The 12,938-nt window shown below is 46.4% G+C and overlaps 1 protein-coding gene across 5 annotated transcripts in view; it reads right to left on the bottom strand.

The window, feature by feature from the left end:
• Pdzd2 (PDZ domain containing 2) overlaps positions 1-12,938 on the bottom strand; it is a 356,084-nt gene that overhangs the window by 93,551 nt on the left and 249,595 nt on the right. For all 5 annotated transcript variants that reach the window (XM_075975855.1, XM_075975857.1, XM_075975858.1 and 2 more), the window contains one exon: positions 1,225-1,726. In XM_075975855.1, coding sequence (XP_075831970.1) covers positions 1,225-1,726 — 502 coding nt within the window. The remainder of the gene's footprint in view (positions 1-1,224; positions 1,727-12,938) is intronic.

The raw sequence follows: 12,938 nt of genomic DNA, 5'->3' as shown, positions 1-12,938 counted from the left end.
CACCTCTTCTCCACTTCTGCCTTTCACCCCTCCAGGTGTTTTCCGAGTCAGAGCAGCCAGTCAGCGCCCACTCAGGAAGCTATCGCTTCCATAACACCCTCTGCCAAGAGGATTCATGTCCCAGGCATGTCCGCCCTACAGAAACGTAACTCCTAAGAAAGGATGCCGGTGAAGACAACCTGAGATGGAAGTTCACCCACCCTAGTCCCCTTCTCGCTTCCGTAAGGACTGATCTCAACCGTGACAGAGAACGCACTCAGATGAGATTTCGGCAAGACGCTTCTGTGTGCCGCTGGAATTTACCAGTGTAATAACATGATCTCATAAAAACAGCGCCGGCTTTGAACTGTTAAAAATAAATGCAGATGCTTCCCCGTGCCGGCCGCCCTTCCTGTGTCACGCTGAGCCTGGGACGCCCGCATTATCATCTGCCACCAGGAATCTTTGGCCTTGAAGTAGCAATTTCTCTGTGACAGTCGTGATGGATAACCAGGCAGCGCAATGCTTTATCTGGGCCTCAGAGGGCTCAAACGTTAGCACACAAGGCTTCAATTTTCCACTTAGGATCACTTCACCGGCTCCTTAAGTGGGATAAGACTTGAACTTCTGTTGTTGGTAAGGCTCTGATCATTTATCGCGATGAATTTGTTGCCTTCTAAGTACAAGGCTATCTTAGGTCTATTTTTTTTTAAAAGTTGAAAAGTGATTTCAACAATATTTATGTTAAACTTCAGATTCTAGGACCAAGGAGATAACTGCTTGTTATAATATATACTATATTATATATAATATAATAACAGTAAATGCTTGGCTTACAAGCATGAGGACACAATTCCAATGCCCAAAATCCATATAAAAATCTGGACATGGTAGCATGTTGGAGAATGGGAGTTAGGTGGATTCCAGGGCTTGTCATCCACTCAGCTTAACCCGTCTGGTGAGATTCAGGCTGCTGAAAGACACAAGGTGGAGGGCACCTGAGGACTGATACCTTTCATTGTCCTCTAGCCTCCACACGTGTTTTCATATGTATGTACATGTAGCCCCCAAACACGTGTTCATATGTGCACATGCATGTGCATGTAGCCTCCTCACAATACTCATATGTGTACATGTACCAACACACCAAAAGATGGTCAGACAGGCAAGCATGTATGCATGCATGTTCAGAAGAAAGGAGAAAAAACAAAAGAGATCAGATTCAATGATCCAACGGCACCTTACCCGAGCTAGGCAGTCACTCGACTGGAAGTCTGTTTTGCCAGTCTTTGAGGAACGGCGTTTGTCATTGCTGGTGTCCAGAGGAGCTTCTGTATTTGGAATTTTGAGTTCTGCCCCTCTGTCCCCTTCTGAGCTCTCCAGATGGGGTCCAGCCGCATCCTTGAGAGAATGCGGGCCACTCTCTAGCTCAAAGGCATGGCCATTTCCGAGTTTGGGGTCTGTGCTGTTCTCCAACTCAGAATTGGGGTCATCGGTCACATCACAGCTGCTGCTGCTCTTGGGTTCTTCAGGGGCCTTGTTGATAGGGGGTCTAGAAATGACCCCAAACTTTCTTGTTCTTTTCCCCTTCTTGGAAGTTTGGTCACCCAGCTCCAAGGTAGGTGCCTCTCCCAGTTCCGAGCTGTTGCCGCCGTTGCCATTGTAAGTCAGGTGGGCTTTGTGCTTGAAGCGCCTCAGCATGATCAGGTAGATGAAGCCGCCATTCCAGCACTGTTCAGCCAGGTAACTGTAACACACAGACACGTGCGGTTAGAGGCCAGCCCTTCCTGGACAGTGTCAGCATCCAACCAGGACCTGGTGACTGCAACCCTGGCCAGGGGACTGAGGCACTACACCTCACCATATCCCACTGTTGATACTGAAATGATCCCCAATAACTCAAGCAAACAGAAGACCCCACAGACTTGAAACTTCTAATTTATCTCTCCTAGAATCAAGAGCCCAAGCTGGGTTTTTCTACAGCAGAGTCAATCCCAACATAGTATTAAAAAAACTAAGATTCTTTTTATGCTGTTTGTTTTGCAGTGCTGAAGAATGAATCCAGCACCTCGTGTATGCTAGGCAAGCACTCTACCTCTGGGCTCTACCTCCAGTCCTTAAAAAAAGAAAAATTCTTGGAGGTTGGAGAGATGGCTCTGCAGTTAAGAGCACTGGCTGCTCTTGGAGGACCCAGGTTCAATCTAGGACCCACATGGCAGCTCACAACTGTAACTCCTGTTATGGGGGATCTGACACCCTCAGACATACATACATGCAGGCAAAGCACCAGTGCTCTTAAAAAATAAAAAGTCAATAAAAAGAAAATTTTTGTAGAAGTAAAGTCTATTATTCCTTAGCATAACAGGGCAACCATAGTTGACAACATTTAGTTGTATGTTTTAAAGTAGCTAGGAGGGGGTTCTGAGCATTCCCAAAGAAAAGACCAATCCTGGAGGTGACGGGTACCAGTTACCTTGATCAGATCATTTTGACGTGTATTTGAAAATCCCACTTTATATCCCGCAGGTAAACATGATCATGCATATTTAAGCAGGCGAAGAGACTGAACCAAAATATATCCTCCACTATGCAACAATCTCTTGCACTAGAGTTACACACCACTCCCATCTGTGTGATGGGGATACAATCCCCAAACCAAAGAACAGATGAGGGGGGGCTGGCTGAAGAGATGGCTCAGTCGTCAAGAGCACTTGTTGGTTGTGCAGAAGACCTGGGTTCAGTTCCCAGCACCAGCTGGAGCCCACAACCATCTGTAGCTCCAGTTCCAGGGAAGCCAATGATGTTCTGACTTCTCCAGGCACGAGGCATGTACAGGGCCCACATACATACAGATGGACAGAACACTCATACACATCAAAAATAAAATAGATTGTAAAAAGATATAAAACAGGCTGGAGAGAGTATGAGTTCTGATTTTAGACTGAGAAGGAAACGTTCAGTTCGATAAGAACTTCTGCCTGCAGCAGATGCGCTGAGAACAGGCCCAACACTGAGCACGGACGTGGCATTCATGTGTTGCTTGGTAAGGAAGCACTGGCAGCCACGTGTGGGTTTTTTCTTGATAACGGCTCTAGTTTAGGCTGCTCATAGCATCCATGGACTGCCTTTCCAGAGCATCACATTTAGAGGAGAAAAAGATGTCGGACAAGGACAGACAAAGGCATCGGAAACAACCAACCAGGATGGTTGGAGGAGTAGGGACCCTCGAAAGAGAGAAGACAGGTCACAGCTCGTCACCTTTCTGTAATTTGAGGGTCGGGACATATGAAGATGCGAAGACAACAGAACTGAGAGAATGCGCGCAAAGTGCGATGCAGTATCTACCCCGGAGCTTCAAGACTAGGGAGAAAGGAAGCAAGGAGCTGTTGGTATTCAGGATCTCAGATCATTAAAGCTACAGTAAAGACTTCCTCAAAGTCAGGAAGTGAAGACACACTGGACCTGCCACTCCCCAAGAAGATAAATATATACAGATTCCCCAGAGATCCTGGGGAAATGCCTATACCGCTGGAATTTTGCCACCTCCTACACATCACCGGTTCCCAAGCAAAGAGTGTCAACAACTAAATCCTTCATAAATCCAACCTGCTTCTGGCCTTCCTATGCACACAAAAACAAGACAGACATAACAAAAAAAAAGGTCTAGAGGCTATGTGGCCTCCATCCTCAGTAAGCGAGAAGTAAAGAAAGAGGCTTCAGAAGCGCACAGAGCCACCTGCTCTCTCCCCAGGCAGTGCTGACACCTAAGAAGAGGATCGTGGGTAAGTAGACATTAAGATGCCCTTCTGTGATTTTGTCACCAGGAAAAATCAGATGGGAAAGCTGAGCTGTCAGCATGTGGGAAGGAGGACGGGCCATCTTCCCTGTCATCTCACCGTGAGCTTCCATGTCAGCAACACGCTGGTGTCAGAAAGGGAAGACGTAGTGACTGGATTGCTAGGAATATGCTCTAAGTCCAGTCGGAAGGATCTCCACACCAAATAGTCAGATCAGTGCCCTGGTACTGGGGATATTCACTCTCTATCTCTCTCACAGACACACACAGACACACACACACACACACACACACACACACACACACACCCTCTTTCTCTCTCTTTCACACATACACACACACACACACACTCACTCTTCTCATGTATGTATGTAGGATATATGCTCTATACACAGATATTTTCTTTAGTACCAAAAAGGCTGCCCTATTGTTTTGAAGCACAAGGCCTACAGTATCTTTCTCCATACGTGTTCTCACGGATCTCGTAGGTGCTCCAAGAACCTTGGAAGGTGCCCCTGATAGAAACAACATTTGACTTGTCTACAGGGTCCACGCTGGGCAAAACTATAAAGCCAAAAATAGTTTATCTCCAGTTTTGCCCCATCTCTCTGCCTTCTTCTGGCTTCCTGGCAATAAATAGCACTTTGACACCATACGGGAACTGTGAGAGGGGTTGTTTTATCCCTTCCTGGACTCTGGATCTCAGAAGGTCATCTCAAAGACAATGAGTAATTAATTGAATTATGGACCCCATAATAAGCCAGTGAGAAAGACACTTTTGCTAGAGGGTCATTTCCTTAGATTTCTTAAATCACTTTGCATCTAACAGACCCATATTCTCTGTCTCTGTGCATCCAAATGACTTACCTAGTCTCTCCAATACTTTCCTGTAATTCATCCACTTAAGCCCCTTGTATGTAGCAGGATTCTTATCTAGCATTAGAGGTGTGTGTGCCCGTGTAGGTGTGCATGTGTGTACATGTGGAGGTGTGTATGCATGTGTTTGTGTGCATATGAAGGACCAAGGACAGACAACCTTGGGTGTCCTTCCTCAGGTGCTGTCCAGCCTTCTCCCCCCCAACACAAGATGTCTCACCAGCTTGGTCCTTACCATGAAGGCTGGGTGGGCAGTGAGGCCTCTCTGCCCAGTCCTGGGATTACACATGTGTGTCAACATGCCTGACAATTTTCTTTGCCTTGTAACTGACGTCCTCCTGGCTGTGCAGCAACCCTTTACCAACCTAGCTGTCTTTCTACCTCCAGCCTTAGCAACCTTACACTGAACTTCCAAATCAGCAGGTCTTGCTTGGCTTTGGGCTGTTTGAACAGAACTCTGAGCCCTGGCTATTCCTCAAGAAAAGGGGTTTATCTTGGCTCAGGACGCTGAAGGCTGGGGAGTTAGGTTGGGTGGGCATGTTTCACAGGGGCCTTGAGCAGAAGGAAGAAGGGCAAGTGATTGCATCCAGGAAGCGGGGGGTGGGGCAGCAAGGGATGGGGTCAGTTTATAGCAGTCAGCTCTGGAGGTAACCTGTCCAGTCCCATGAGAATAAACAGTCAGTGACAGAGGCCTGAATACACTCACAACTCAGACCTCCTACCAGACCTCCAAGCAGGGCCAGGAGCAGTGACCAGCCTCGGCCCGAGCTTTGCTGGGAATACACTGTGGTGCTGCAGCTGAGAAAGGAAGAACTGGATGCAATGAGTGATGTCTGAGGGTTAGAAAAATGGATTTCATTTTCACAAAAAGGCCTACGGTTTTTCAGGCACATCTCTATGATAGTGTCTCGATTCTCCACTCCCCAAATTTAGATTTTTCCTTTGGCAAACAAAATTATGAATTCAATTAAATTTTTACTTTAACTTTCCTAGGATGACTTTAAAATAAAGAAAGGCCAATATATCTGATAATGAGGATTTATTATATTTTATTTGATTTTATTGTGTATAGCTGGTTGGTGCTGGTACACACCTTTAATCTCAGTACTTAGGAGGCAGAGGTAGGTAGATTTCTGTGAGTTTGAGTCTAGCCTGGTCTACAGAGATAGTTCAGGACAGACAGTGTTATATATAAAGAAACCCTGTCTTAAAAAACAAAAACAACAAAGAAAGTGTGTATGTATGTATGCATCTGTATGTGAGCGTGTCTGTGCATGTGTGTGGGTGTGCATCTGTTTGTGAGCGTGTCTGTGCATGTGTGTACGTGTGCATCTGTATGTGAGCGTGTCTGTGCATGTGTGTGGGTGCATGTGCCAGTGGAGGGCAGAAGAGGGCACCAGACACCCCCTGGAGATGGAGTTACGGGCAGTTGAGCCCTCTTGACATGGGTGCTTTAAGAGCAACATATCACTGGCCCCCTCGGGCCAGGGTTCTGATTCTAGAACTTTCCCTTTTTATTGTTCTTTTTCTGAAGTCACCTGCTCATTCCCTGCCCCACATAGGTGTCTAACCCAGACTGAAGTTTGGAAGATCTCTGTCCCCGACACCCTGTTCTGTTCTGGAGTCTACGCTCTCTGGTGGTTGGGACTGTGGAATGAGTGGTCAGGTCAGAGACCAGACACTATAATAAAGGTGCCTGAAGTTTCAACAATAAATGTGAGGAAATACAGGGTAAGAAAAGGGAAAATTCAGACAGAAACTGGAAGGCCAAAGTCACACATTGTCCAACCATTTCCTGTCCAAGAGCCCTGGAGATAGTGATATAATCGGGATATTCTGATGGTTGTACCATCAAAAGGAACAATTCTCCAGGTGCCTTTGAAAAAAATCACCTTAGGTATTTGGTGACTATGGGTTTACACACACACACACGCACACACACATACACACTCACCAGACTAGGCTCCAACAGCTCCTCTAACCTTGGACAAATGGAGATCATCTGTTTTTGCCCACGGTTGTCTTTCTCCTGAGAAGTAATGGAGGTTGGGCTGTCATCCTATGGTTCTTTGGAATGGGCTAAAACCTCGTCATTCCAGAGGACTCCGAGGTTGTTCAGGCGTTTTGAAGAAATGTGGGTTGGGAGGAAATGTTAAATACATGGAGATTAATATCCCCGGGAAGATTTGGCTGGGAAACAGAGGGAGGCAAGTTCAGACGGATCCACAGAGGGGACGGGACCCAGTTGGCTGTGGGAGTCTGCCTTAGGTGCTGTCTCTCAGACAGCTTGAGTTTGAGGGACAAGACTCACTGATTCCACAACTTTCTCTAAGAAAATCTGTCAGCATCACACATTTAATAAGGGAAAATGGATAGCCATGGGTGGGGGTGCGTGCTACCCATGGCGAACTAGGGTTTGGGGAGATGGTGGAGATGCACCAATACTCTGGCTACGGTGATCTAGATTATCTATGGAGAATGTATTCCAAGACCTCCCTGTGATGCTCGATGAAGGGACAGTACCCACTCCACAGACTGCTGTTCTCCCTACATACGTTTTCCAGGTTTTCACTTAAAGGCTTGTCGTTGGCACATCTCAATTGTCATTAATTCTGGTCTGGTGCTTTTTGGTTAAAATTAAGGAAAATAGGGGTTATCTGAGCACAGTCAATTGGTTAGCATGACAGTTGACCTACTAACCAAGTCAGCTAAATGACTAACAAGTTGGCAGTAGAGACAGCATAGTCACCCTGGACGAAGGGATGGTACCCATCCTGGGTGAGGCAGAGCGGGATCACTCAAGAGTCCCTCATGCTGCTGAGAATGGTGCAAAATTAAAAATTATGAGTCATTTCTGAAACTGGCCATTGACTATTCGCAGAGCGAGAGACCATGAGTAACACAAACATCAATAAACGAGACTGAGTACAAACAGATTAAGAATTTGCGTACTATTATTCCCGTGGACAGTAAACTTCTGTCATCCTTGACCCAGAAGCCTCCTTTCTTTTGTCGTCATTCATGAGCCTACGGCAGGCTAACCAGTGTCCCATCAGTCGGGCAAAACCACAGTTCTTCACTGACAGCAGAAGAAGGCACAGAATAGCTGGTTGGTAATTGGTTTTGTTTCTAACACCAGGCTTATAAAAGCGCAGCATCTTAAGGGCACCGGTGACTAGAAATGTAAATCAATGTGTATCTGAAGTCTAGACAATACGCAATGTCTACAGCATCCTGATTAAACCTGGGGTGTCAGTCTTGAGGACAGCGGAGAGATTTCTGTCCCTCAGCACTGAATATAGACATCTTTTCTGCGCCAGCTGACTCCTGCAACCTCTGAGACAATTCTGCCATCCCTTCCGCGCTGAAGCGGACTATGTGCTCTTTAAATTCCCTTCGAAGATCTTCTAGAAATAAAGGGGTGGGGTGGGGGCACTGCAGAGAAACAACCGGATGAAAGCGGCCAAGTCCTTTGATGAGGCTGATGAGAAAATCATCTTGGTTTCCATGTGACAAGGTCATCACTCGTCTTTGTCTCGGTAGTTTACATCTCAAAGACATGGGGTTGATTTCATGACCTCTCCAGCAAATTTTAACATAGAAACCAGGCATATCTGTGACTCCAGTCAACTTCTCAGGAGGGAAATGGAATCCTGGCCCATTCGAGTACATTCCAGCACATCCATGAGCTCCCATGAAGACTGCTTTCCTCAAAGCATTTCCTGCAGTCTACAGTCCTGAGGGATTACATCCTATGCTAGTTCCTAATCTTTCCACAAAGGATGTTGCCTCCATCTTCCCTTCTATCAACCCCTGGAGTAACTAAATTTTTAAGCGATAACACCCAATTTATCTTCTAGAATAGAGCCACTCCCCACTCCAACCCCCAATGTGAGGATGACTCCTATGCTCCCCTGCTGCGTCTCCCAACTTCCTCCCACAGTAAAACTGCTGGAAGCCCTGGGATCGAGGGCCATACTCTCTCTTTCTTCTCTGCTTTCCCCAAACCAGCCACAGCCACAACCAGCAGATGTCCACACAGTGTCCCTCTCCCTTCCTCAGGGCTAACTGAGAGAAGATGCAACTGCACAGGCCCGTGTGTCTCGGGAGGCCATATGAGGCTTCTCACATGCTAATTCAGACATTGACGAAATGTCTGCACCCTCTGGTTCCCCGACTTTCAAGTGGATCCAGACCCATCTTGAAACAATTTCTCCAGCTTGCCTCCATCCTTCCAGGGTCCGTTCCACGGGTTTGGCCTGAGTCTGCCCTCTGCTTGTGCCAAGCCTGGTTTCACTTATGTCAAAACAGCTTCCATCAAAATTGTGGGCTCCTTTTTAGAACAGCTTTCACTGTTTTGAAGTCAGAAAAGATACTAAAAGAGAGAGCAAGGCCACTCTCCCCACCTACATGTTCTGGCCCATGTCCCGCCTAATTCTAAACCCTTTCTACACATAGAACCTTCCTTTTCCTTTTTTATTTCTTTTCTGGCAGGCATGGCTAGGCTAACAGGACCCATAATCTACTAAGGCTCATGCAGATGGATTGCCAGCTTGTAATCCTCCTCCCTGGGGTAAAGGGTGCTACTACGAAGCTGGAAGAAACGCAGAATCCTTTCCCCGTGGGCCATCCATCTTTTCAATCCATTAGGACTCTTGCTGGTTTAGGGGCCTCTGATTACAAGAAAGCCAAGTCAACAGAACTCTGGCCTAGAAAAATAGACAAAACACGCCTTTCCAGCTGTGGGGAGAGCGATGGTAAACTCTTGGCATCCACCGAGGAGCTGGAACTGAGTTCTGATAGTGTGCGCTCTTGGAGGCCTCTGGTTCAGATAAATGCCTTTGCATTTTCCCTCTTTATCAGGATTTTTAAAGTAACTGCCTATGAAACACAAAGAAAGAAAACGGCAGGATGTGCGGGGACACATGTTAAAGATGCAAAACTTGTTTTTAACTGTTTGCATTAGAAGTGCTCCACGCCAGTGAATTTAACCATAGAAGGGGGGGGGGGCAGGGACCAGTACCGGTTAGCATCAAACTGCATGCCATGTTCAGTCAACCTAAGATGACACATCAGGTAGAAACCATGACTCACTTTTCCAATGCGAGAAAGCCAAAGCTTGGTAAGATTAGCAGGGCCACTGAGCCAGGATTCAAATCCACCTAATTCCGAAGAAACTGGAAACGAACTTGGGATTCAAGGCGACGCTTGTTTGAAATATATACACACCAGGTTTGAAAACAGGAAGAGGGCTGCCAACTTCTAACAGGCAAAGAGGCCTCGACGCATCACCAGGAATTCCATTTCAGTGGTAAGTAAGTAAACACCCCAGCTATGTCTCACACCCATACCCAAGGGCTGGAGGGGAAGCAAGGGGCATTTTCAGGCAGGCCCGCTTGGCAGGGAGGAGAAAAAGTAGTTCCTTAGGGTGTGGGCGGAAGTGGCCAACTTCTTCATTTCATCTCTGAGTAATGAGCTTGCATTAGTCTCTAAGAATGCAGGAGAAATGGAGGTGATGTTTGTTCAACTTATTTTAAAAAAATCAAAGCACTAAGGAGCCATTCTGGCCAGCAGAGGTGGAGCAAAATGGCAAATTCAAGACACCTCTGCAATGCTGGCCTCTGCCAGGGACACATTGCTCAGGAATTCTCCCCTCTAATGAGGGAATGTGGTCTTTACTGCTGGCCGTTTACTCCATAGCTACTGCCTCTTGTGGATTCACATGGATGATAGCACACTGTCACAAAAGATGGGCTAAGAGGGGACAGGCAAATTCCTACGCTATGTGACTCATAGAACCACACCATGTAGCTCTTTCAGGTGGGACCTTGCTGATGAGCAGCATGAGGCCATGACCTCTGGCAGTGAACTTTTCAGGTCGACATTACTTGGGTAATTCCTGGCCAATGACTGGGTAAAGTGGGGGCATAGGTCTTTGTCAGTCCTGTGCCACCTCCTGGCCCATGCCATCTCTGTCCCTCACTGGGCCGAGAGAACTCAGGTCTGATCACGCATACTGGCTCCCCTCCTCCATCTGCCCTGCTTCTTTCTTCTCAGGCTTTGCTCCCACTAACAGTTCACATCCTTACCTCCAGCCAATCAGCACCTGCTCCTGGAGAACCCACGTGTGAGGGCAATGTAATTAGAATCACAAGGCAGCACCCCCAAAGCAGGAGCTGGAAAGCAACAGTAGGAGAGAAGGACTCGGCTAATCTGAGCACAGAAGCAGCCAGTAAGGCGGCTTTCTAAAAATTATAAAGAGGCCACCCTTAACCCAGTAGCTGTTGGCAGCAGACGGATTCTGTGGGAGGAAGAGTCATGTATCTTCAGAGGGTGGCTACAGCTGGGCTGCCCTTGTCCCACACTCAGAGACTTATGGGTAGCTTAGACTAGACTCAGTGGGTTGTTTTTTAAAGACTTATTTTATGTGCATGGATATTTTGCTTGTATGTATACTCACAGTGGAATATCAGCCATAACGAAGAATAGATCATGACATTTTCAGGAAAATGGATAGAACTAAAGGTCGTCATAGCACGCAAAGTACGCCAGACACGAGCGTTGTCTGTTTTCACTCAAACATGGCATCTGTTTGTTTGTTTTCTTATTTTTAAATAAATCCAAAAGTGTAGTAGTTGGGATATTAAAACAGGATTGGGTATGTCTATACCACGTGTGTACCGAAGGCCCATGTAGGCCAGAAGAAGGTTTTGGAGCCTCTGGAACTGGGCTTACAGAGGGGCTGTGAGTCACTATGTGGGTGATGGGAATTTAACCCAGGTCCACTGGAAGAGCAGCAAGTCCTCTTAACTGCTGGGTGGGAAGGAGTTGGGGGTGGGGGATAAAGTTAAGATAAACTGTACACATGTACGATAACTGCAAAGAATAAAAAAGAAAGAAAAGTTTGGAAAATTTAAAAAATCTGAAAGTAAAACTAGTCTATTACTTAACAAAATTAGTGTATATATGAATTATATACGGATGAGTTTCCCCGTGACATTTCCGTATATACATGCATTATTGTGTTTGACTGTATTTCCCCTTCTAACTACCCTATCTTACATCCCACCCTCATATACCCCAATCCTGTTTTAATATCCCAACTACTACACTTTTGGATTTATTTAAAAATAAGAAAACAAACAAACAGATGCCATGTTTGAGTGAAAACAGACAACACTCGTGTCTGGCGTACTTTGCGTGCTATGACGACCTTTAGTTCTATCCATTTTCCTGAAAATGTCATGATCTATTCTTCGTTATGGCTGATAGTCCACTGTGAGTATGCACCATGCTCTCTGCACAGGGGGATCCTGCATCAGCCTATTGTCAACGGTGCTGCAAAGAACGTGCACGTACAGTTTCTTCCCGTGGGTAGATTCCCAGGAATAGGATAGCTGGGCACGTGGAGAACCCCGTGTCCTGGTTTCCAACACTGTATAAAGGTTCTTTCCCCCTGCAACCTCAGCAGTTAGCAGACGGTGTTTTTGAGAAGTTGGATGAATGCCATTCACAAAAATTTCCTTCACTGCTTCGTAGCCAGAAAAACCAAGAGCAAAGGGCTGCTTGTGACTGGACTATACTCCGACAGCGCTGGAGAAGCTGGGACTACAGCCCCATGGTAAATAGCTTACCCAGCATATATGAAACCCCAGATTCGATCCCCAGAGCCACACAGAAAATGTTGGCTTTATGAAATTCATTTAAATAAAACATCTGGAGCAAGATGGCCCTTGGCTTGGTTCTCAGCAATGCCATTTGGGTCTTTGAGCAAGACCTTAACCCCAGAGACCAACTTCATAGTGTTTAGCAATGGGGATATTAGACTACTCAACTGGATGATGAACAGGATGGCTGTATTTTAGCCTAGCACATTAAACACCAATAAACAACCCTTCCCCTTAGAAATGTGGTAGATAATTACAAGTCAACGAGTTGCCTGCTATTTCTGTACAGGCGGGCACCTTCCAGAAGATTTGATAGTAAGAACTGGGCAAAGGAGATTATGTCTCAGGAAAGGGGTATCTGGAGAAGTCAAGTTCACCCAGGCAGATAGTGTCAGAAGTGGGTTTCAAACTGAGAGTCTTAAAGAGGCAAATGCAACCTAGGGCAGAGGCCTTGACAATATGTTTGAAGCCCAGAAGTCATAAGAGCTCATAAACCCCAATCACTGTGCTCAGGACGACAGGGTGGTGTGTGCACACATCAGTGGGGGCTAGTGCAGACAACAGCACCGAGGACAGTTAGGCCCAGACTTTGCTCTTTGCCAGAAAGAGATGAGAGAGAC

Source organism: Microtus pennsylvanicus, chromosome 6, assembly GCF_037038515.1.
Source record: "Microtus pennsylvanicus isolate mMicPen1 chromosome 6, mMicPen1.hap1, whole genome shotgun sequence".
NCBI classification, from domain to species: Eukaryota; Metazoa; Chordata; class Mammalia; order Rodentia; family Cricetidae; genus Microtus; species Microtus pennsylvanicus.
Note: the sequence above shows the minus strand (reverse complement) of the source record. Positions and strands in the feature narration are given on the sequence as shown.